This window comes from Myotis myotis, unplaced genomic scaffold (genome assembly GCF_014108235.1).
Source record: "Myotis myotis isolate mMyoMyo1 unplaced genomic scaffold, mMyoMyo1.p scaffold_m19_p_1, whole genome shotgun sequence".
NCBI lineage: Eukaryota > Metazoa > Chordata > Mammalia > Chiroptera > Vespertilionidae > Myotis > Myotis myotis.
This window is the reverse complement of record NW_023416313.1, coordinates 90,494,200-90,519,254: the sequence shown is the minus strand read 5'-3', so window position 1 is coordinate 90,519,254 and position 25,055 is coordinate 90,494,200. Positions and strand designations below refer to the sequence as shown.

At 44.6% G+C, this 25,055-nt stretch overlaps 2 protein-coding genes across 6 annotated transcripts in view; one reads left to right on the top strand and one right to left on the bottom strand.

Annotated features, from left to right (window-relative positions):
* PDSS1 (decaprenyl diphosphate synthase subunit 1) overlaps positions 1-25,055 on the bottom strand; it is a 50,043-nt gene that overhangs the window by 20,299 nt on the left and 4,689 nt on the right. For 4 of the 5 annotated variants that reach the window (XM_036344598.1, XM_036344590.1, XM_036344609.1 and 1 more), the window contains exons 2-7: positions 19,705-19,769; positions 19,115-19,235; positions 14,384-14,514; positions 4,446-4,587; positions 2,395-2,506; positions 2,192-2,301 (exon numbers count right to left, since the gene is read on the bottom strand). In XM_036344598.1, coding sequence (XP_036200491.1) covers positions 2,192-2,301; positions 2,395-2,506; positions 4,446-4,587; positions 14,384-14,514; positions 19,115-19,235; positions 19,705-19,769 — 681 coding nt within the window. Of the gene's footprint in view, positions 1-2,187; positions 2,302-2,394; positions 2,507-4,445; positions 4,588-14,383; positions 14,515-19,114; positions 19,236-19,704; positions 19,770-25,055 lie in introns of all 5 variants that reach the window. The other variant, XM_036344616.1, reaches the window with a different exon arrangement.
* Positions 19,179-25,055, top strand: part of LOC118673513 (protein adenylyltransferase SelO-like) — a 78,335-nt gene continuing 72,458 nt past the window's right edge. Inside the window, exon 1 of the mRNA XM_036344441.1 lies at positions 19,179-19,261. Coding sequence (XP_036200334.1) covers positions 19,219-19,261 — 43 coding nt within the window. The 5' untranslated portion in view covers positions 19,179-19,218. The remainder of the gene's footprint in view (positions 19,262-25,055) is intronic.

Sequence of the window (25,055 nt, the reverse complement as noted above, 5' to 3'; positions counted from 1 at the left end):
AAGCAAACTACTGGATATAGAGTTCAAAACCATGGTTATAAGGTTTTTCAAGAATCTTCTAGAAACCACCGATAAATTTAGTGAGATCCTCAAGAAATCTAGTGAGACCCTCGAGGATATGAAAAAGGACCAACTAGAAATTAAGCATACACTGACGCAAATAAAGAATATTATACAGAGCCCTAGCCGGTTTGGCTCAGTGGATGGAGCGTCGGCCTGCGAACTGAAAGGTTCCAGGCTCGATTCATGTCAAGGGCATGTACCACGGTTGCGGGCACATCCTCAGTGGGAGGTGTTGCAGGAGGCAGCTGATTGATGTTTCTCTCTCTTCAATGTTTCTGACTCTCTGTCCCTCTCCCTTCCTCTGTAAAAAATCAATAAAATATATTTAAAAAAAAGAAAGAAAGAAAGAAACGGCCCTGGTGAGGTCGGGACGGCCCCAATCAGCTTGAAACGGCCCCCGGTGAGGCCGAAACGGCCCCGGTGAGGTTGGGACGGCCCTGGTGAAGTTGGGATGACTCCGGTGAGGTTGAAATGGCCCCGGTGAGGTAGGGACAGCCCCGGTGAAGTTGGGACGGCCCCAGTGAGGTCGAAACGGCCCCGGTGAGGTCGGGACGGCCCCAGTGAGGTTGGGACAGCCCGGTGAGGTCGAAACGGATAATAAAGACCAATATAAACTGATGAACAAAAATAGATGCAGAGGCAGAACAGCATTGAACAGACTGTCAAACTACAGTGGGAAGCCTGGGGAGGGTTTGTGTGTGTGTGGGGGGGCGTTAAGAGATCAACCGAAGGACTTATATGCATGCATATAATCACCAATGGACACAAGACACTGGGGGGTAGGGGAGGCCAGGGGAATGTCAAGGGGAGAAAAAAAGGAGACATATGTAATACTTTGTAATACTTTAAGAAATAAAAATTATTTAAATAAAAATAAAATAAAGTAACCACACACACACAAAAATATTATACAGAGATCCAACAGCAGACTAGAGATTTGAAATGTGAAGAAGCAAAAAACACCCAACAGGAACAACAAAAAGAAAAAAGAATCCAAAAATATGAAGACAGTGTAAAGAGCCTCTGGGACAACTTAAAACGTACCAACATCCGAATTATCGGGGTGCCAGAAGAAGCGAGAGAGCAAGATACTGAAAGCCTATTTGAAGAAATAATGACAGAAAACTTCCCCTTCCTGGTGAAAGAAATAGACTTACAAGTCCAGGAAGCGCAGAGAACCCCAAACAAAAGGAATCCAAAGAGGACCACACCAAGACACATCATCATTAAAATGCCAAGAGCAAAAGTCAAAGAGAGAATCTTAAAAGCAGCAAGAGAAAAACAGTTAGGTATCTACAAGGGAGTACCCATACGACTGTCAGCTGATTTCTCAATAGAAACTATGCAGGCCAGAAGGGAGTGGCAAGAAATATTCAAAGTGATGAATACCAAGAACCTACAGCCAAGATTACTTTACCCAGCAAAGCTATCATTCAGAATTGAATGTCAGATAAAGAGCTTCACAGACAAGAAAAAGCTAAAGGAGTTCATCACCACCAAACCAGTATTATATGAAATGCTGAAAGGTATTCTTTAAGAAAAGGAAGAAGAAGAAAAAGGTAAAGATAAAAATTATGAATAACAAATACATATCTATCAACAAGTGAATCTAAAAATCAAGTGAATAAACAATCTGATGAACAGAATAAAATGGTGAATATAATAGCATCAGGGGCATAGAAAGGGAGTGGACTGATAATTCTCATGGGGAAAGGGGTGTGGGGGGGTGCGGGAAGAGACTGGACAAAAATCGTACACCTATGGATGAGGACAGTGGGGGGCGGGTAAGGGCAGAGGGTGGGGTGGGAACTGGGTGGAGGGGAGCTATGGGGGGGAAAAAGAGGAACAACTGTAATAATCTGAACCAGAAAGATTTAATTTAAAAAATATATATAAAAATAAAATTTTTTTTTTTTTTAAAAAGTGAATGTCTGCATAGCAAAAGACAAATATGAAAACCGCAGCAGAAGTTCTCCACTGTTTGGGGTTCTTTTCTCAATGACCTCTTGGGGTTTGTGGTACTATTTTAAGGTTCTCCAGTGAATTTTTTTCTAGGAGAATTAGCTCCCAAGAAAGAGCTATGAGGCTTTATTTTTTTTTAACTTGAAAAAAGACAGAACGTACATACTGCTTTACAACTGTTGGCTATCAGACTTGCAGTCTTCTTGAAGGTCTTTTCAAGGTAGTGTGCAAATCTTTCATTCTCATTCTCTTTTGACCCTAGCTGAAGAAATTCACCTAAAAAGAAGGAAAGGGGTAATTTGAGACATGGTTTTATTGCCCAGTTACATACTAAGCAAGAATAAAAAATAAAAGTCAGAATTAACCTACCACGCACCAGATCTTCAATAACTTGGGTTAAAATAGATATAACAGTTGTATTTCCAATTCGTGCCAGAGCTATAGATGCTGCAGAAAGAATTAAATCTCCAGCAAGAACAGCCTAGAAAAGAAAAAACCTTTCAGAGAAAAGTGTCAGAGCAAGGGTGCCAATAATGAAGCTGACTTCTCACAAGATACAAACAGAATGAGAGGAAGGGGTCATCTTAGATGTAAGTTTTCCCCTTCCTCTTGCTCAACGGATTTTGTGAAAACAGTTCCAGGTTTGGGACATTGTTTGGACTGGATTGGCTCTCAGAGCTTACCCAGTCTAGCTCTCCACTTCTGAGCTGAAGAAATGATGCCGGGACATGGCAAGGATCTTACCCTCCAGCTTCATCCCCTGGCCCCTCCAGGAGCAGCGGCTTTCAGTTTAGTTATGCTGGACCACTCGCTCAATCCACCTTGTTGTGCCTTTGCATTTAATGCTTCTTCTGCCCCCAAGTCCTTCTCCTTCTTCATCCAGCACTCATCTGTGTAATTAGCTCAGATGGCACCTCCAGAAGTCTACTCAGATCCCACTCAGCCTGATCCGATGTCTCTGTTCTGAGGGAGCAGAGCACCCCTTGCACAATGCGTACGGTGCACTTTTCCTCAATCGGTGATTCCCTATTTACTAAACTGCTTGAGGGTCCAGACTGATAATTATCCTAGCTAGGACTTAGCCTACCCCAGCGCAGGGCACAATACAAAACACATTTTTCTCAATGAAAACTAAACTAAGGCACCTGGGCTCCAAGTTCAATACTCTCTGCACTATATTACACTGCCCCTCATTTCGACACAAAATAGTTTTTTCACTGAATATTAGATAATCAATATTATTGCAATTTTCTTTAATTGTGAGATGCCCATACAGTATATGCAACTAACCATAAATTAGACATAACTGAATTATATGCTATAATCAAATACAGTAACTTTCATACCAAAAGATATGCCTAAGTGTTATGTTATAGAGTAACTAGTTATAAATGCTAGAGTTCATAGGAATTTTAATTTATAGAATTTTCAACAAACCACATTTTAAGGTTTTATTGTCTACTGCTTCTCTAGTATCTAAAATTAATGATTTCACTATGTTTATCAATGAATTGTCCTTTTATATAACATATCTTGATATAACTATACATGTATGAAGCCATTTTATAATTATGATATATACATACACATATAGATCCGTTCATCTATACTACATCATCAGCAGATCTCTAAGCTTTTACCTCTTTCCTCTGGCCCTAGGGTTCCTGGAAGCAAAAGTTCTAGCATATGGAACTGAAGCTGCTAGATGTGGCTTCCTGGAGTGAGGGGTTAAAGGAAGGCATGTCTGGGAACTCAGGCAGGGAAATGGAGGCTCATAGAGGTGCACTGTGTGACTTTTTAAATTTTATTTGATCACGATCATAGTAGTGTGGATTGAGGGACAGAAAAGGGGAGATTGGCAGGTGGCTTTGTGAAGGGCAGACCAGTCTCACAGCTCAAGGGAACCACCTTCCTTCACCCACACTCAGAAAGAGGCCCCCAACAATGGAGGCTGTTATAGAGGGGACTGATCAAGGAGAAGACCTTCATTTGTTCTCTTAATCTTTTTCCCTGACCAAGAGCCCAAATTAGGCTTTAAGAATAGGCCCTGAACACTGACAGCTGACCACCGGGACACATCATAGAGTTACCCACAACCCTTTAAAAACAAAACTCGACCCTCTCTTTACCAATGTTCTGATGAATGGAATTCGGCCAATGAGACACAAAACCTTTAATCTACAATTTAAAATAAAAACCTCACAGCCCTAGCCAGTTTGGCTCAGTGGCTAGAGAGTCTGACTGCGGACTCAAGGGTCCCAGGTTCTGATAAAAAAAACAAAACAAAACAAAAAGATAAGACATGAATACTATTCTGAAAGTTGGTAGACCACATTTGAAGAAGCGTAATTTTTTAATGAGACAAAAATGAAAAATAAATGGAATCCAAAGAACATTAAAGAACAAATAAAAAACTGTACCTTCTTTTCACCCCAGATCTTATTAACTGTGTGCTTTCCTCTCCGAGAACTGGCATCGTCAATGACATCGTCGTGAACGAGACTAGCAGTGTGGATCATCTCTGCAATTAGAGCTATGGAGCGCTGGCTGGCTTGCACATCTCTAGTTAACAGAAAGCAATGCTTTTTAACAGATACCGCCAAGAACCTTCTCAGCATTCATCTTGTGAACACTGGACATCAAATCTAGGACAAAGAATTTTATTTCTCTAAGAGAAACTGTAAAAACTTTTGGCTTTCCTACAGAGACATTTCTATTACTTGGAGAATATTTGTTTCACGCCAAGATTATGTTTTACTAGAGGCCCGGTGCACGAAATCCATGCATGGGTAAGGTCCCTAGGCCTGGCCAGCGATCAGGATCCATCAGGACCTTCCAAATGCTGGCCAGGGACTCCCTTCCCCGGCTGCCAGCTGGGGCCTTCCTTTGTTCTGCGCTGCCCCCTGGTGGTCAGTGCATGTCATAGCAAGCAATAGAACTCTCGGTTGAACTCCCATGTGAACACTTTGCATATTAGGCTTTTATATATATACTAGAGGCCCGGTGAACAAAAATTTGTGCACTCGGGGGGGAGGAGGGGGTCCCTCAGCCCGGCCTGTGCCCTCTCGCAGTCTGGAACCCCTCAGGAGATAACGACCTGCTGGCTTAGGCCTGCTCCCGGGTGGCAGAGGGCAGGCCCAATCCCTAGGTGCAGCCCCTGGTCGGGCTCAGAGCAGGGCCGATTGGGGAGTTGGGGCGCCGCCCCGTCATGCACAGAGCAGGGCGGATCGGGAGGTTGCGATGCCACCCTCAGTCACGCTCAGGGTAGGGCCGATTGGGGGGTTGGGGCACCGCCCCCTGTCACACTCAAGGCAGGGTCGATGGCAGGTTGTAGCGCCACCCCCTGTCACGCACAAAGCAGGGCCAATCAGGGGGTTGGGGAGCTCCCCCCGTCACTCACAGAGCAGGGGCGATCAGGGGGTTGGGGCGCTGCTCCCTGTTACGCACAGAGTAGGGCCGATAGGGGAGTTGGGACACCGCCCCGTCACACACATAGCAGGGCGGATCAGGGGGTTGGGGCGCTGCCCCCTGTCACCCACAGAGCAGGGCCGATCAGGGGGTTGGGGCACTCCACCGTCACACTCAGGGAAGGGCCAATTGGGGAGGTTGCGGCTCCACCCATCACACACAGAGTAGGGCCCATGGGGGGGTTGGGGCGCCGCACCCTGTCACACACAGAGCAGGGCCCATGGGGGGGTTGGGGCACCGCACCCTGTCACACACAGAACCGCAGGGGCGATCAGGGGGTTGGGGAGCTCCCCCCTATCAGGCACAGAGCAGGGCCGATCAAGGGGTTGGGGTGCCTTCCCGTCACAAACAGAGCAGGGCGGATAGGGAGGTTGTGGCCCCGCCCCCTGTCACACACAGAGCCGCAGGGCGATCAGGGGGTTTGGGCGCTGCCCCCTGTCACGCTGCTCCAGGGGCCAGGAGGCCTTGCTCCGCTGATCCCAGTGATGGGAGGCCTTGCGGCTCCGCTTGACACAGGGGCAATGAGGCCTCGCTGCTCCGCTGATCCCGGTGCTGGGAGGCCTCGCGGCTCCACTGATCCCAGTGCTGGGAGGCTCCGCTGATCCTGGTGCCAGGAGGCCTCGTGGCTCCGCTGATCCCAGTGCTGGGAGGCATATTACCCTTTTACTATATAGGATAGAGGCCTGGTGCACGGGTGAGGGCCGGCTGGTTTGCCCTGAAGGGTGTCCTGGATTAGGGTGGGGGTCCCGCTTGGGCGCCTGGCCAGCCTGGATGAGGGGATGATGGCTGTTTGCAGCTGGTCACACCCCCTTTAGGGTGGGGGTCCCCACAGGGGTGCCTGGCCAGTCTGGGTGAGGGGCTGAGGGCCGTTTTCAGGCTGGCAGGTGACTGAAGCTCCCAACCATACCTGTTTTTTCTGTTTTTTTTTTTTTTTTTTTTTTTTTTTATTCTGGGATTTATTTACCTTCTATGGCTGTCACTGGAGCTGAGAGCCGGCTTTAGCTCTGAGGCTCGGCTCCAGCTCTGAGACCTCAGCTGCTGAAAGCAGGAATCTAGGTTTGTTTGGCTTCTATATTTGAAACAATGTTGCGACTCCAGCTCGGCTGGCTGGCTGAAAGCATGGGGTTTGTTTAGCTTCTATAATTGCAACGTAGTTGCTTAGACTGCAGCTCAGAGGCTGGCAGCGGTAGGTGGGGAACCTTGGCTTCCTCTGTCACTGAAGCAAGCAAGCCTCCTCTTTGCTTCAGCTGCCTGACTGCCGGCCCGCCATCTTGGTTGGCAGTTAATTTGCATATCGCCCTGATCAGCCAATGGGAAGCGTGTCGGAGGTATGGTTAATTACCATGTTTGTCTATTATTAGATAGGATATAGATGGACACTGCATTAAAAAGTAGAATTCGTATGCTAACAAAAAGAGGATAAACATCGCAGAAATCTTGCCATCAGGCTGAAGAATCATCTGTCTGTCTTATATTGTGGTCTTGGTCAGCTGATCAAGTTTACAATTAGGTTACAATTAAATTTCAAAGGTGAAGGGGGGAGATAGGTGAGAAGAGTTCTAAAAGAGTGTATTAGAGAACCAACAGTCAAGATGTTCAAAGCTTTTAATACTGTCTTCAATGCTTAGTAAGACCATCAATAACCAAAATAGAAGTTTTGTAAAAATGTTCTTCCAATTTATATTTAAACTTTACAAAGGAGAAATTTCTACTTTTGTTTCCCAGATTTAACACAAAATACAGGATAAACACTCTCAAGAAGATACACAGATGTTGAGTTTTATAGTTAAAAGGGACTGCACCCCTGTTTCTTTTTAATCATCATTATCACCATCACCATCTATGAGAATTTTTAAAAACTAAATTTAAAGAAAATCAGACTAGGGAAATAGTCAACTGAATTTTCAGAACCTAAAACATATGCCTGACTTAAGCACATGTTTACCAAATGTTTCACTTATCGCAATAGCTTACTTTTCAAATATTATCAAGTTACCTCTTACGGGAGAGAAAAGTGAGAGGGATACTAAAATATGACTTTTTCTTGAAAAACCTAATCTTGAACATCTGTAAAAGATAGTGCTCATTCTGATTCCTCAAACCTGGCAGAAAAACAATGAAAAATGAAATGTACTTACATTAAAGATGCTGGAATTTAACTACAGACACTAAATCAGCAAGAGGATATCTCTTGATTTTACTTTAAATACAATTTTATAATGTGATATCTCACTGGCTCCTCTGACCTAATATGTTAGAACTAAACCTCAGAACCTGCCTTTAGCCCTGAAATCCATTGTAAACTTCTGCTGATTATCTACACTAATAAAAGACAAACATGCAAATTGACTGTACCGTCGCTATGCCATAAACCACACCCACCAGCCAATCAGAGTGACTATATACAAATCAACCCAACCAAGATGGCGGCCGGCAGCCACGGAGCTGGAGCAAGCAGGAGGCTTGGTTGCCCCAATGATGGAGGATGCCAAGCTTCCCAAATGCCACGGCAGGCTCTGAGCTCCACTCAAAGCAACAAAGTTTCAATTACAGAAGGTAAATAAACCCCAGGTACCTGCTTTAAGCTGGCCATGGCCATGGAACTGGAGTGAGCAGGAGGCTTGCGTTGCCACTGGCGATGGAGGAAGCCAAGCTTCCCTCCTGCCCCCCCTGGCCAGCTCTGAGCTCCTCTCAAGGCTACAAAGTTTCAATTATAGAAGGTAAATAAATCCCAGAATTAAAAAAGTAAAAAGGAGAGGCTGGGAGCTTCCGTCGCCAGGGGGCTTGGCCAGCCTGCAAACAGCCATGAGCCCCTCACCGAGGCTGGCCCGGCACCCCAGTGGGGACCCCCACCCTGAAGGGGGTGTGGCCAGTCTGAAAACACCCATCAGCCCCTCACCCAGGCTGGCCAGGCACCCCAGCAGGACCCTCACCCTGATCTGGGGCACCCTACAGGGCAAACCAGCTGGCCCCCACCCATGCACCAGGCCTCTATCCTTTATAGTAACAGGGTAATATGCAAACTGACCCTAACAGCAGAACGACTGGGAATGACTGGTCACTATGACACACACTGACCACCAGGGGGCAGATGCTCAATGCAGGAGCTGCCCCCTGGTGGTCAGTGCACTCCCACAGGGGGAGCTCTGCTCAGCCACAAGCCAGGCTGACAACTGCCAGTACAGCAGTGGTGGTAGGAGCCTCTCCCGCCTCCTCAGCAGTGCTAAGGATGTCCGACTGCAGCTTAGGCCTGCTCCCCGATGCAAGTGGACATCCTCCGAGGACTCCTGGGCTGCCAGAGGTATGTCTGATTGCCAGCTTAGGCTCAATCCCCCGGGGAGCGGGCCTAAGCCAGCAGGTGGTCATCCCTTGAGGGGTCCCAGACTGCGAGAGGGCACAGGCCGGTCTGGGGGACCCCCTACCCCCGAGTGCACAAATTTTTGTGCACTGGGCCTCTAGTTTATTAATATGTCACAATCAGAACAGTTCTAAATATTCTAGATCACAACACATTCTTTCAAGAGGAAAAAGGAAAGCAACAGAGGGCAGGGACAAGTCATCCTGTAAAACCACTTTCTTAAAATATGAACATGGAGGTTCAGATGGCTCCTACGAGTTGTTCTGAATCCCGCAGTGAGACATTCACAGAGGCCACAGTAGGAAGCTTGGACCTTATGGATTCTTCAGGTAAATTTATTGAGCCCTATCTTATTTGAGCTTAATGCAAAGAAAATATATAGACTTTTACAGTTTTTTTAATATAAAAAAATACAAAAGGCTAGATTTTAGAATATTTTCTCAGCTGGATTTCTAAGACAATATACACTTCCTACTGGTTAGTAGTGGAACTACCTCAAAAAAACTATTAAGGCCTCTCTCTAGTCTTTCTCCTGCATTCATGAGTCAGGTACCACTTTCGTTCCCATAAACCACGCTAGCAGACGGGTTCCTCCTGGGAACCTGCACTACAATGGCAGTGCTCACTGATACTAGAGTTTTTGTGAAGATATTAAAACAATAAAGATTTCTTAAAATATTTTTAAATTTCATAGATGCTATCAGTGTATGAAAATGGCATTTTGCATGGCTAAATTCTCAACAGATGACAGATGAAATCAAGATTCTTCCTTAGAATGTTATTTGGCATAGAACAAACATTACATTTTAGATGCTTTATAATTTTATCTAATGCACTTTTCCCTATACAATTAGGTTTTAATGTGTGTCAGCTTCTATCTGGAAAATATTGCCACTGCTTATGCATAGCACAATGCATAGCATAATGGTGTGGCAGATACCCAAAATTTACAGGATATAGGAAAGTCTCACACTATCTTTAAGATGAAATTTCCAAAGTGCCACACTGAGCCATGCCTTCAAAAAGCTGGGCACCATGTCTACTTCCTGCTTGAAAACAGTTGCCACACCCTCCCACCCTCTTGGAGAGGAGCTAAGAAAGCCCGACAGGCGAGACAGCATAAGCAGAGGAGGCCCGAGTCTTGAAATCTGGCTATGTCCTCTGTACATCACACCTGCAAGACTGTGTATGATTCATACCTTCAGGACACTTGTTTTTCCTTCATTAAAATGGAAACAAAAATTTTATAATGAATAATTTTAAGCACAGACAAAAATAGATATCCTATATAATAAAACCCTAATATGCAAATCGACTGAACAGCAGAAAGACTGCCCGCTATGACACACACTGACCACTAGGGGGCAGACGCTCAATGCAGGAGCTGCCCCTTGGTGGTCAGTGTGCTCCCACAGGGGGAATGCCGCTCAGCCAGGAGGTGGGCTGGCTGCTCCTCAGCGCTGCCTCAGAGGTGGAGAGGCTCCCGCCACTGCTGCTGCGCTCACCAGCGGAGAGCACCGCTCAGTCAGAAGTTGGGCTCATGGCTGGTGAGCGCAGCAGAGGTAAGGAACGAGGAGTACCGGACTGCTAGAGCCCCGGACTATGAGAGGGATGTCTGAAGACTGGCTTAGGGGGGGATTGGGTCTAAGCCAGCAGGCTGACGTCCCCCAAGGGGTCCCGGACTGTGAGAGGGTGCAGGCCAGGCTGAGGAACCCCGAGTGCATGAGTTTCATGCATCGGGCCTCTAGTAATAATGACCTCCCACACACACTCCATCCAGCTTCCTTGTGATTTAAAAAAACTGTTTTCCTCTATTCATACTAATACATAATGTGAAGTCTGAAACAAATTACAAGTAAACCCCCAATGAGGAAAACTTGTCTATAAAAAGAAATATCAAACCTTGGCAATGTATTATGTTGGTTTGGAGCAAAGTAGGGAAGCAAATAAATTAAAATAGTAAATCTGGTTTCACTTTAACAATAGAGACCTAGAGAGCTGCTATTCCCAAATCTAGAGGCTGTACACAGAGTTCTCAAGTGGCATACAAAAGGCTCTAGTTCTGTTTTAAAATGTTCTTCTCTTCGTCTCTCCTGACAATTCTAAAAATTGGTGTTTCACTTGGCTTGTTAGAACTTTGACAAGCTCACTGTTTCTTAAATATCTATCCCTGGTCCACCATATGGGAATCAATACTCTTTAAAATGCAGGCGGAGGCCTCAGACACTGAATCACAATCTCTCATGGTGGGGCACAGGAACTGTATTTTTAAAAAGCATGTCAGGGGATTTTGATGCACAGTTTGGGGAACACAGCTCTGTCTAGAGCAGCGGTTCTGAACCTGTGGGTTGCGACCCCTTTGGGGGTCGAACGACCCTTTCACAGGGGTCACCTAAGACCATCGGAAAACACATATATAATTACATATTGTTTTTGTGATTAATCACTATGCTTTAATTATGTTCAATTTGTAACAATGAAATTGGGGGTCAACACAACATGAGGAACTGTATTAAAGGGTCACGGCATTAGGAAGGTTGAGAACCACTGGTCTAGTGGGAGTAATAATTTAATTTTCTGTAAGCCAAATGGAAGCTTTTCTTAAAGGTTTTGGTAGAGGCTCAACCTTTGCTGACCCACTGCAGCACCACCTATAAACTGTGGGAAAGTGGGATGAGAGTCTGTCCTATCCCTATGGGTGACCTGAACCTTGGGGCATCAGTTCAGAGGTCCTGTGCTAAGGACTTCCCAAGTCTCTTCACAGCTCGAGAGCAGAGGCTCCTGCTCTGAAAAACAATCACCGGAGGGAGACCCTTCTTTCCTCTCATCCTCTGCGTCACTAGGAGTTTTAAAGATATGATTAGAATCTCATCAGTTTGGTTCTGAACAAACTCACTATTTAAAATGCAAATGAAGTCTCTGTCTTTACACAACTCTCAGGATGTGAACTGCATTTCCTAAATCCTTGATAAAGACACATGTGTTCAAGTTTCCAGTATGCTAATCATATATCCATACAGACTACCTTTATCTGCTACTGAATTGACTTGCTCCAAGTCTGGGTCCTTGAACTACTGAGACTGTGGAACATGTTCTTTCCCTTCTGATCCACTCTGTCAGATCCATCTTTCTCAGCAAGCAAAACCACACCAGGCCCAGCTCTCCCGTTCTCCCCAAACCCCTCTCTGCTTTAAGTGTCATGGAACTAACAGCTAGATATTGAGCTCAGTAAGAGCCTCATCCACAGGAGTCCTTCAAGGGGGGCGGGGGGGCGGGGACTTTAGGAAGGGTCCTTATTCTCAAGGATTTGGGACTTGGAGAATAATGTAGCTGGGATACTGTGCTATCCAAATGCATGCCTCCCTCACGGCTCACAGCCTAGTGCCAGATGGGGGCCTCTGCCCCATGCCTTCAGCAAGCCCTGCTCTGATCACCTAAGGGGAGAATGACACTGCAGCTAAGACGTTCCTGGAGAGGGCAGTCTTGAACTTACTTTTTATACTAGCAATGCCTTCTGTTATGTTCTCCAATGTTTCCTGCAACCAACAGTTTATATAGTTTAGAAAAGGAAGCTGAGAAAACTTTCACCTGCGGGGATAACAGCTGACAGGAGGTACAGGAGTGCAGACTATTTTCCTGTTCGTGTTCTCTCTGAGGGTAATGAACTGTATTGAGTATTAATCTGAGAAATAAAAAATATAAACACACATTTCCCTAGATGAGTTGTTCTCAACCAGGGTCGGTTTTGTTCCCCAGGGAACATGTAGCAATGTCTGGAGACACTGTGGGCTGTCCTCAGTTCGGGGGAGGGGGCACACTGGCACCTGTGAGTAGAGGCCAGGGGTGCCACTATGTGCTACACCTTAGGTCCATGCACATTGACAACCCCTCCCTCCACAAATAAGATGGCCCAAAACCCCAGCCGGGCCAATGCTGAGAAACCTGCTCTAGAGTCTAGACCACATGCGATGCACTTCGAGTCTGGCTCGGAGGGAGCACTGCTGCAGCTCTGCCTTCTAAGTGAATTGGAAATGGGCCGGATGATGGTTAAAAAGTCACTGCCAGACATTTCACTGCTTGTTCAAACCATCCTGGGGGCTCGCCGAAAGTCTCAGGGTGACTGGGAGGCACCCCTGAGCACCGTGCGCTGTGTTGGAGCTGCAAGGGTGCAGCAGCAGGGCACCAAAGTTGTGGTGGGCAGAGGGGAGCACCTGCTAAGAAGCAACATCTGATGCTCACTCTTACAGCATCCTTAAATTTAGTGCTGACAAAGGCATTCTTTAAAATGTATGTTGAACCAATGAACTTGTATGCATATAGGCATAACTTGTGGACACAGACAATGGGGTGGTAAGGGCCTGGGGAGGGAGGATGTGAGCGGGCTGGAAGAGGTTAAGTTAATGGGGGGAAAAGGAGGATCTATGAAATATTTTCAACAATAAAGATTTTAAAAAATAAAATATAAAAAAAAGAAGGCAGATCCTGGCAACTCACTAATATTAGATCCCCCTGCCCCCCCAACACACACATCCTTTATAAGAGCTTGTTTGCAATGAAATGTCAAGAGTGGCATTTTCAGAGTTTTACATCTGCCGTTCTCTCAGATTGCCACCTACCTGGTTAATAAACGCACTATAAATATTCAAACAAATAAAAAACAGTTGAAGATGGTAAATTTTACAATGTATGTCTTTTACCACAATAAAAAATGTGAAAAAAAATCAGAAAAAATAATGTGTTGAGGAAAGGGACTATACTACAAATGTTCGACCCTAGGGAAATGTATAAGTACATTATGGTCTACTGGAATTTCCATCAATAGAATACATGATGTAAAAATAACAACTAAGAAAACACTCCGGCACCATGATGACTTTAAAAAAAGATTGGTAAGGAAACAAAGCAGAACTCAAAATTATTTGCATACTGTGGGACTGACAGGAAGAGGGCGGGGCAGAGGGAATGATAAAGACTGCTGTATTTGGTAATATGGGTACATCCTCTTTCCTTTTAAGACTTCCTTTAATACTAAATGTTGCTGTTGTTTTCATATTTTAAAATCTTAAAATATATTCGAAACACGAAAGCTAAGGATCTACAGTCAAAATGCCTTTTTTAAGCCCCAGACAGGCAGGCGCTGCAGGGGGTGTGGTGCCCAGAATCTTGGCAAAGCTTATCACTTCATACCCATCAACCTTTGGCCTAACTGGCACGTGTGGACAATGATTACATGTATGCATATATCCTGGTAGTCTCTACTTCTGAATAAAGAAAACTAAATTTGACTTTTAGCCTTCTTCTAAAATGCTTATTTACAGCTGAAGTAGTTCTTCCATGGACATGAAAAAGGTGGAAAAGGAAGGTGCCCAGACCAGATTCCAGAGTGACTTAGTGGCTCCTAGTCAGAATCAAGTCATCATCAAGTGAATTCTTAGATGCACGGTACACCTTAAACAAGAAGCTAAACGGTGACCTTGGGAAGGAAGACCTGCCAAATATAAGAGGACAGAGCAGCAGAAGCAAATGACTCACCGGGAGTTGTTATAATGGCTATTACACGCTCGGGCCATTAGCACCACGATAACTGGTCGAAAGGCTTTTCCTTTTCCATCAAAGTAGTACTCAGACATTTCCTTAAGTTCTATTGGAGATATGAGCAGTTCCTGAAATAAAGAGTCTCTGTGTCAATATGGCATCATAACTGCATAGAAAGTCAACAGGATTTCTTTTACAAAACTTGGATTTGATTTCTGTGTATTCATCTTAATTGAGAAATTCAATACTCAGCTGGAAAAGGTTCCTCAATGGTATGGCCAAAACCCTGGCTGCCCTGTGACTGGACAACAAGCAATGCCTGGCTTTACTCCAAGTGGCATAAGTGCGAGAGCAGGCGTTGCCTCCAGTGACTCTGAGAGGCAGCAGGAAGGGGAGGAAAGCTCTGAGTGACTCAGCCCACCAGCCCAGTGACAGCTGGAAAAGGGGGCAGGGGCTGGCTAGCAGTGTGGAAGAGGGAGAGGAGGGGACAAAGACAGGGAGTTTGGGAGCCAGTGGCTGTGGGGAGCCATGAAGCAGGTCAGGGCTGTCCTGGGAGGGAGAAGCTGTGCATCTGGCAGAAGGTAAGATGGTGGCCGGGAAGAAGCAGCAGCGGTAAATTCAAAAGGGAAGTGTAAGACGTGGTTTGTCTGATGAGAGGGGCTTACAAATGAGTTGGGGAGACAAAACTTTTTTTCCTTTTTTTAAACTGATCTTGGAGAGAGAGAACAACATTGATTCGTTGTGCCACTTATGTATTCATTGGTTGATTCTTGTATGTGCCCTGACCTGGGATGGAACCCGCAACCTTGGCATATCGGGACATTCTAGCCAACTGTTTTTTGTTGTTTGTTTTTGTTAACCCTCACCTGAGTATATTTTTCCATTGAGTGGAAAGGAGGGGGAGAGTCAGAGAGAGAGAAATATCAGTGTGAGGGAGACACATCGATTGGTTGCTTCCTGCATGCGCCCCATGCTCCCCAACCTGCTGGGAATTGAGACTGCAACCGAGGTACATGACCTTGACCAGAATCGAACCCATGACCCTTCTCCACGGGTCAATGCTCTAATCACTGAGCACCGGCTAGGGCTAACCAACTATTTTAAAAAAGAAATATTCAGTAAATAATGCGGTCATATCTTGAATAATGCTGTAAATTAAATCCATTATAAGTTCAAAGTAGGAGAGAGCAGTGTAGGCTAAAAAAAACTAAACATTTTCCGGAGATCAGCTTTGACCTGGGATTAAGGATAAGTAGGTCTTCGATTTGTGAAGAGGAGAGCTCCTTCCAATTGATGGAGGTGTTTGTGTTTTACCTGCTGTACAAGGGCTTGCTGGAATTAATCACAGCGGATCCCCCAGAGGCAGTGGGAGCTAAAAATGGACCCAGAGTCCTGGCTGGTGTGGTTAAGTGGTTAGAGCAGGGGTGGGCAAACTTTTTGACTCGAGGGCCACAATGGGTTCTTAAACTGGACCGGAGCGCCGGAACAAAAGCATGGATAGAGTGTTTGTGTGAACTAATATAAATTCAAAGTAAACATCATTACATAAAAGGGTACGGTCTTTTTTTTTTTTTAGTTTTATTCATTTCAAACGGGCCGGATCCGGCCCGCGGGCCGTAGTTTGCCCACGGCTGGGTTAGAGTGTTGGCTTGTGCACCCAAGGGTTGCGGGTTTGATTCAGGGTCAAGTGCATGTACCTCAGTTGTAGATTCCATCCCTAGTCAAGGCAAGTGCAGGAGGCAACCAATGTGCCTCACATCAATGTTTCCCTCCTTCTTTCCCTCCCATCTACTCTCTCTAAAAATCAATGGAAAAGATATCCTCAGGTGAGGATTAACAAAAACAAAACAAGACACACACACACACACACACACACACACACACACACACACAGGAATGGACCCTCCTAGGCACAGGAGAAACTATATAGCAGGTTAGTCATTAACTCACTAAATTATAGACTGAGTGCCAAGAATGGTAATAAATGTAGAGGTTACAAAGATAAATAAGACAGCCCCTCCTTGCCTACAGGAGCTCAGAGTCTAGATGGGGAGAAGTAATAAAACAGTAACTGAAATAAAACACAATAGCGGGACGGGTGCTGTCCCTGAGATAAGCACAGTTACCCTGGGATCACATAGGAGGCACCTCTGGCCATTATTACACACTTGGGCCATTAATTAGCATGATGATCATTGTTCAAAAGGCTTTTCCTTTTCCATCAAAGTAATATTCACACATTTCCTTAAATTCTGCTGGAGATATGAGTAGTTCAGTAGAAAATATGAGTAGATGGAGACATGAGTTCAGGTGGAAATATGAGTAGGTGGAGATATGAGCAGGCTCTGAGTGAAAGAGGGAGGGGGACAGCAAGGATGATAGCAACAGATAGGGGTGCCTAACCTAAGGCAGTGGGACTGAAGGCAAGAGACAGACCAGGGCAAGCATGTCCAACTCTCGGCCCGCGGGCCACATGTGGCCCACAGTGAATATTTCTGAGGCCCAGTCAATATAATGGGATGTAAGAAATGGTTTACAAAAAAATTCGTAACTTAATTTTTACAGTATCCTGTTATACATAATTATTAATAACGAACTACAATGCTTGCTAATGACTGGTTACTATAATTGTGTTGCATTCATTTCCCTTTCGCACCTTACACGCAGGCTCACCATTTCTCTCCACTAATACTAGCAGCAAGTATTTTAGCAGCTGATTGCCACATCATTAGTCTGGTACTGATTTGTTTGGTGTGCGCAACAGGAAATATTTTGCTTTCGGAGAACAAGAAAAATAGGTTTATTTGCGTTATGCTTATTAATTTGTGCAGTTATTCAGTGTCTGGTAAGTTAATGTTCAAGAAAAAAATATTAATTTTTATTAAAATGTTTTATTGTTTTATGTTAACGATTATTCATTTATTTAAGCCCTTTGTATTCAGCATGGCTCTATCAAAATAAACCTATGTGTCTATGAAAAATGAAGCTTTTGTTTTTTTGCGGCCCACATAAACTTAAACCTTATTTGGCCCATGTTAGCCTTTGAGTTTGACAGGCTTGGACCAGGGGATGTGGAGGGGGAAAGAGATGGATGAGTGGAGGATCCTTCTGGGGATCCTGGGAAAAACAGGAGAAAAGACAGGAGGGAAAAGTAGAGACTCACATATGTTAAATTTGAGAGCCATGGACACTACATGGAGCCGCCAGTGAACAGTTAGATGTTAGATGTACGGGTTTCAAACCATGATTCAATCTAGAATAGAGGTATTTCTTGGGAGTCGTAAGCAATGGGAACAGGTAGACTGAGGACACAGTGGAGGGGCCAACAGAGGAGGAAGCAGGCTGAAGAATGGTCTAAGAATCAGAACAAGGCCAGGGGAAAAGTGTCATGGAGTGGGAGTGGTCCACAGTGATCAATGTTCAAAAAAGTCAAGGATGATAAAAACTGAAGTGTCCACTGGGTTTATTAGAAGGAAGCTACTGAAGACCCAGGCAAAGGCAGGTTCTGAGAAGAGGCTGGAAAGAAAGCCCTAGTGTGATGGTGGAGTGAATGTGAAGGGGCAAAATAGAGACAGAGGAAGAGCATACTGTGATGGAAGGGAAGAGGTAGGACACCGGGTCCAGGAATGGTCCTTTGAAAGACAAACATGAGCCCTAGCTGCTCATCATTGATGTTTCTATCTCTCTCTCACCATCCTTCCCCTCTGAAATCAATAAAAATGTTAAAAACAAAACAAAACAAAAAGACAGCCCTAGCTGGTTTGGCTCGGTGGATAGAGCGCAGACCTGTTGACTGAAAGGTCCCCAGTTCGATTCCGGTCAAGGGCCACGCCCAGGTTGCGGGCTCAATCCCCTGTAGGGGGCGTGCAGGAGACAGCTGATCAGTGATTCTCTCATTGATGTTTCTATCTTTCTCTCCCACTCCCTTCCTCTCTGGAAAAAAAAAAAAAAGATGAACACGAACAAATTGGAGTCCCTAAAAGGCATAGGAAAGAGACACAAAGAGCGAGAGTCTGCAGGTCAAGGAGAACAGGCTACTGTGGGAGCAGTGCCCCAGGAGCTGGGGATGAAACTTAACTAGAGGTAAGGGGACTATCCTGGAAAGGAAGGGACGTTCCCGTCAGAAGACGGCACAAATGAGCTTGTACGGTGACAGAGCAGGCACTGAGGGAGCGCCTCCTTCAGGGGCTCTGCGTGGCCGGTCACGTAGGAGTGGTGTTGCTGTGAAAGCTGCCAAGTGGGGTGGAGCTCGAGGAGGATGGAAAGGGGAAGGGAGCTGACGAGCGGCATGTGGGCATTTCTGGCAGCGTTTGGGATACAGTGAGGCCGGGCACCACTGAAACTGTTGGGGAGGAGAGCACTTGATGATGAAAGCAGTCCGGCACTGACATTCAGGGCCAGATAAGGGAGACGACAGCAGGAGCCATGAGGCTTCAGTGCTTCAACAGGGGTGGACTAGGGGATGGAAGTGGAGAGAAAATGTCAGACAGCCCACTGGACAGGTAGGTGCTACCTGTGCCATTTTCTTCAGGTACCAAACTCTGCAACAACCTCTTTCTGGAGGTAATGTGTTCGGTCCTCCATATTGCCCTACGGCTGTTGCTCAAGAAACTTCTGAAACCTGACTTATGAAGTCTGCAATGGCTCTGTACATATCTGAAACCCGCGTCCTGTTTTCATAAATCTAAAAGCTCAACATACTTCACAGCATCACCAGAACTGTCTTACCTTCCTAATGTCCTCATACAGACCTTTCAAATATCTCCTACCAAGCTGAAAGGGATCGGTGTACTTCTCACCGCTCCGAGGTTTACTGTAACAGAACACGGCCGATGTTGTGTGATGGAGCCTGGGACAAGCACAGATGCACAAAATGTAAGTTTGAGTGTTATTTTATAAGAATTATACACACATTTGCATATGCAGATATATATAATATTCAGATGATAGAAAACTTAAGCCCAGATACTTGCTAGAAATTAAGCATTAATCTAAAAGGATCATTGTAATTTAGAAAAACATACAGAATTCTGTTCTTGCTAAACAATAGTACTATTTATATTTATTTTTATAACCAGGACCTGGAGAACCCACAAAATCAAAGAAAGACTAAACCATGTTTCTTGTGTTCTGAGTTAAGTTTTATAATATTCCCATTTTTTTTGAAAAGGGAGAGATCACACAGGGCAGATAGATATTATAGCAGTTATCCAAACAACAAATTCAATTTGTTGGACTAGACCACCAAATTTAGAATAGAAATTTACTGGTAATATGGCTAATAATTTTGGTAGTTGCAATACAAATGATAAACTTACCGTGATATACTGTACATATTTAGACAGGCAGATGTTAAACTCTTCACAAGATAAAAACAGGACATCTGTAAAATAAAAATATGTAAGAATATTCATGAAAAACTTGTTTATTACACTAGACAAAAACTCTCACAGGACAGACTGATGGTTGCCAGAGGGGCATGGGGTTGGGGAGCTGGGTGGAAAAGGTGAAAGGATTGAGAAGTACAAATTGGTAGTTACAAAATAACCACAGGGATGTAAAGTACATTTGATCTCAGCCCAAAGACTGAGAAGTGACGGGGGATGTAAAATATAGCAAAGGAATATAGTCAATAATCTATACTAATAAAAGGGTAATATACTAATTAGACCAGGAGACCTTCCGGACGTCCTTCTGGACAAAGCCATGGTGGTGGGGGCGAGGGAGAGGCGGTTAGGGGTGATCAGGCCAGGAGGGGAGAAGTTGGGGGTGATTAGGCCGCTGGGGGGGCCAGTTGGGGGCGATCAGGCCAGTGGTGGGGGCAGTTGGGGGCGATCAATCAGGCCAGCAGGGGGGACAGTTGGGGGTGAGCAGGCCGGCAGGGTGGGGGCAGTTGGGGGTGAGCAGGCTGGTGGGTGGGAGGCAGTTGGAGGCAATTAGGCCAGCAGAGGGGGCACTTGGGGCGATCAGGCCAGCAGGGGAGGGCTGTTGGGGGCTTTGAGGCTGGCAAGGGGGGACAGTTGGGGGCGAGCAGGCCAGCATGCAGAGTGGTTAGGGGTGATCAGGCAAGCAGGCGAGTGGTTAGGAGCCAGCGGTCCCGGATTGCGAGGGAGTTGGACATCCCTCGAGGGGTCCCAGATTGGAGAGGGTGCAGGCCAGGCTGAAGGACAACCACCCCCCCGTCCCCCCCCCACACACACACACAAATTTCGTGCACCGGGCCACTAGTGTTGTAATAACTATGTATGCTGCCAGGTGGGTACTGGAAATATGGGAACACTTTGTAAAGTTTATGATTGTCTAACCACAATGCTGTTCACCTGAAACTAATATAAAATAATACTGAATGTAAACTGTAATTGAAAAATAAAAATTTAAGGAGCAAAAAAGAATAAAGAAACTCCCATAATTCATGATAAACATAATCTTTTGTTGTTGTTGTTAATCCTCATCTGAGGATATTTTTCCATTAATTTTTTAGAGAGAGTGGAAGGGAGGGAGAGAGACAGAGAGAGAAACATCAATGTGAGAGAGACACATTGACTAGTTGCCTCCCACATGCACCCTGACAAGGGCCGGGATCCAGCCTGCAACAGAGGTACATGCCCTTGACTGGAATCAAACCTGGACCCTTCAGTCCGTGGGCTAAAGCTCTATCTGCTGAGCCAAACCCCGTAAGGCAGTGGTTGGCAAATTGCGGCTCGCGAGCCACATGCGGCTCTTTGGCCCCTTGAGTGTGGTTCTTCCACAAAATACCAACTTCTGCGCATGGGCCATGAAGTTTCAATCACACTGTACGTACGCGCCCCACATGTGGTATTTTGTGGAAGAGCCACACTCAAGGGGCCAAAGAGCCACATGTGGCTTGTGAGCCGCAGTTTGCCGACCACGGCACTAGGGCAATATAATCTTTAAAGTTGTCTGTTTATAGGTAGATTGCAAACTTTAGAAAAATTATCATAGACATTTCTCTTCCTTATTACAAAAGCAATATTAGTCATTATAGAAATTACAAATAAGAAAAAACCAGAAAATAAAAGCAGCTATAATCTATCCCTTCCTACAAAGAAAGCTACAGTTTCCATATTCTTATCTATCTTTCCAGATCTGAAAAGTAGTTTTAAAACAATTTCCTTCCATTTAACTAAGATTGGTCAGAGAATAGTAAAAATTGGTATTATTTACATTCTTTTAAATTCTTACACTGATTTAAAACAAAAATAATCAAGATGCCAAAAACATCAGCCCATATGGTGAAAAGGAAAAAAGATTTCAGTGTTAAGGAGGTAATTTACATTTACACAAACACTGCCTATTTTAAGTTATTGTTCCAAAACATACTTGGAAATGGTACTTAAAAAAAAAAAGTTTTTATTGATTTTAGAAAGGAAGAGAGAGGAAGAGAAACATCGATATGAGAGAGAATCATTAATCAGTTGCCTCCCACACACACTACACCAAAACCTGCAACCTGGGCACGGGAATCCAACTGGTGACCTTTAAGTAAATGGGACTGAGCCACCCCAGCCAGGGTGGTACTTCTTGATATGGCATAAAAACAAACATCTCAGCAGCACATTCTGATAATCTATAATAATAAAAGGGTAATATGCTAATTAGACCAGACGTCATTCCGGATGAAGCCGGCAGCCAGAGCGAAGCCTGGGTTCGGGTGCCTGCTGGCAGCCGGAGGGAAGGTAGCCTGGGTCCCAGTGCCAGAGGGAAGCCGGTGCCAGCAGCCAGGGGAAGGAAAGCGCACTCTTGCACGAATTTTCATGCACTGGGCCTCTAGTACTAACATAATCAGAGATCAAGAACAATAGAACTTCCAGAAGATTCAGAGGTGGTGATGATGCATATTAGTTACAACAGTTATTGAGCATAATTATGGGAGGAATTGTGGCAGACCCTGGGGACCTAAATATACAGACTGCCAATCTCGATGAATTCAGGGACACAGGCATTTCAAAACTTATTAATCTAATATAGTAAGGGTTCTTACAGAGTATTTGAGAATTAAATTTTTTTAAATTTATTTTGAGAGAGAGCAGACAGACAGACAGAGACACTGATTTGTTGTTCCACTTATTTATGCATCCATTGGTTGCTTCTTGTATGTGCCCTTGCCGGATCAAACCCACAACCTTGGTGTATTGGCATGATGCTCTTTCTGGCCAGGGCTGAATAAAGCATTTTGACAAAAAGGATAAATTTAGCACAAGAATCACTATATTAGTAATAACATCAAACACCATTTGATCCTCATAACTACTTTCTTTATTGGAGAACTTGCAGTTGAGCAAAGTCAAGTCTAAAAACTGGTATATAGATGCTCTTGGACTTACGATAAGGTTACATCTCAATAAACTAATATAAGTTAAAAATATTGTAAGTTGAAAGGCATTTAATATACCTAACCTACTGAGCCGCATAGCTTAGCTGGTTTCTAGTGAGTATGTATGGCTTTGCACCATTATAAAATTAAAAAAAATCTTAAGTCGAACCATTGTAATTCAGGCACCACCTATACAGATGTTTGCAATTCAGTATGGTCATGTGCTGCACATTTTGATCTATGATGGGCTGCATATCTGATGGTGGTCCCCTGAGATTATAATGGAGCTGAAAAATTCCTGTTGTCTACCGTCAACGTAGCACAACACATTACTCACATGTTTGTGATGCTGCTGGTATAAACAAACCTCTCTGCTTCAGTCACATATAAAAACAACAACAACATAGCACCGTAGGCTACACTATCTAGGTTTGTCTAAGTATATTCTGTGATGTTCATACAACATCATCTAACAATGCATTTCTAAGAGTACATCGCCATGGCACATGCCTGCATATTGAAGAGAAGCAGAGTTTGCCAGCCCAAAATATGCCTCTTTGGGGTATTAATTTTTTTTTAAGAATCAAAGACTCTAGAATAACCTTTGACCTTCCCTTAACTGCATAAAAGAGTTTAAACAGAGGACCTGCTCCAGGAAGGGCCCTATCATCACAGATAAGTATGATTTAATACAAACTTTATGGTTTATCAAGAACTAGGTGTGATAGACAGAGGGGCACTTAGCAAGACCCATTTGATCAAAGTCCTCTCTGTGTTTCATTGTTAAAGATGGCCAGCAGCCCTAACCGGTTTGGCTCAGTGGATAGAGCGTTAGCTTGCGGACTGAAGGGTCCCAGGTTCGATTCTGGTCAAGGGCATGTACCTTGGTTGTGGGCACATCCCCAGTAGGGGGTGTGCAGGAGGCAGCTGATCGATGTTTCTCTTTCATCGATGCTTCTAACTCTCTAACTCTCTCCTTTCCTCTCTGTAAAAAAAAAAAAAATCAATAAAAAAAAAAAAGATGGCCAGCAAACATTTGTCAAATAGTTGCTTTTCCATCTCTATAAGAATTGCATTCATCCCCTCTGAAGTTGCAAACCACTACCCTCCCTTTTTTCCTTAGGTCTTCTGGCCCCTTATTCTTATGGAACCCCGTATGTACATATGTAATTGGTTATTTTCTCCTCTTCATACGTTTTATGTCATTTTAATTATTTGATCAGCCAAAAGAACTAGGAAAGGAAATATCAAAAGTAAAAAGCCCCTATAGTACTGTGTATATTATGTGATCCCACTAAAAATTTACACACACACACACACACACACACACACACACACACACACTGCACAGGAGATAGGGTTTGAAAGCATATAAACCAGGGTATTAAAAATAGTTATTTTAGAATTAAGATTGTTTTTTTTTGGGGGGGGGGGCATTAATTCCTTATTTGTTTACTAGAGACCTGACTTGCACAAAATTCGTGAAAGAGTAGGTCTTCCTTCCCCCAGCTGCTTGCACCTCCGGCCACTGGCAGCCCCGGCTTCACCCAGAAGGTCGGCCGGTCGAATTAGCATTTTACACTTTTATTATTATAGATATTTTGTGATTTTTCTCTAATGAATATATTTTGCTTTAGACATAGATAAAAGACAATAAGCCCTGGCCGGTGTGACACAGTTGGTTGGAAGGTTGTTCAGTACATCAGAAGGTGGCAGGTTCAATTCCCAGTCAGGGCACATACTCAGGTTGTGGTGTGATCCCTAGTTGGGGTGTGTTTGGGAGGCAACTGATCAACGTTTCTTTCTCACTTCCTCTCTCTAAAATCAATTAAAAAAAAAAAAAAGACAATAAAGTTTGACTTTTCCAGGAAGGCAGGGCAGAGAAAGATAATCTAAGTTCTTTCCACCATAGCATTACACATTCACTAAGCCAATAAGAACATTTATGATGTCCCAGGCAATTAAAATATCCCAAGAAAACAAAGGGATAATTTTTTTTGATATGACATTTAACCTACTTTTGTCAGTCTTTATACCCAATCAATTCCCATCAATTCAGTATCCTATGTAATAAAAAGATAATATGCAAATTGACCACCACACCCTCACACAAGATGGCTGTCCCTATGTGGTCACAAGATGGCCGGCAGGGGAGGGCAGTTATGGGCGACCAGGCCAGCGGGGGAGGGCAGTTAGGGGCAACCAGGCCAGCAGGGAGGGCAGTTGGGGGTGACCAGGCCGGCAGGGGAGGGTAGTTGGGGGCGACTGGGCTGGCAGGCGAGGGCAGTTGGGGGCAACTGGGCCAGCAGGGGAGGGCAGTTGGGGGTGACCGGG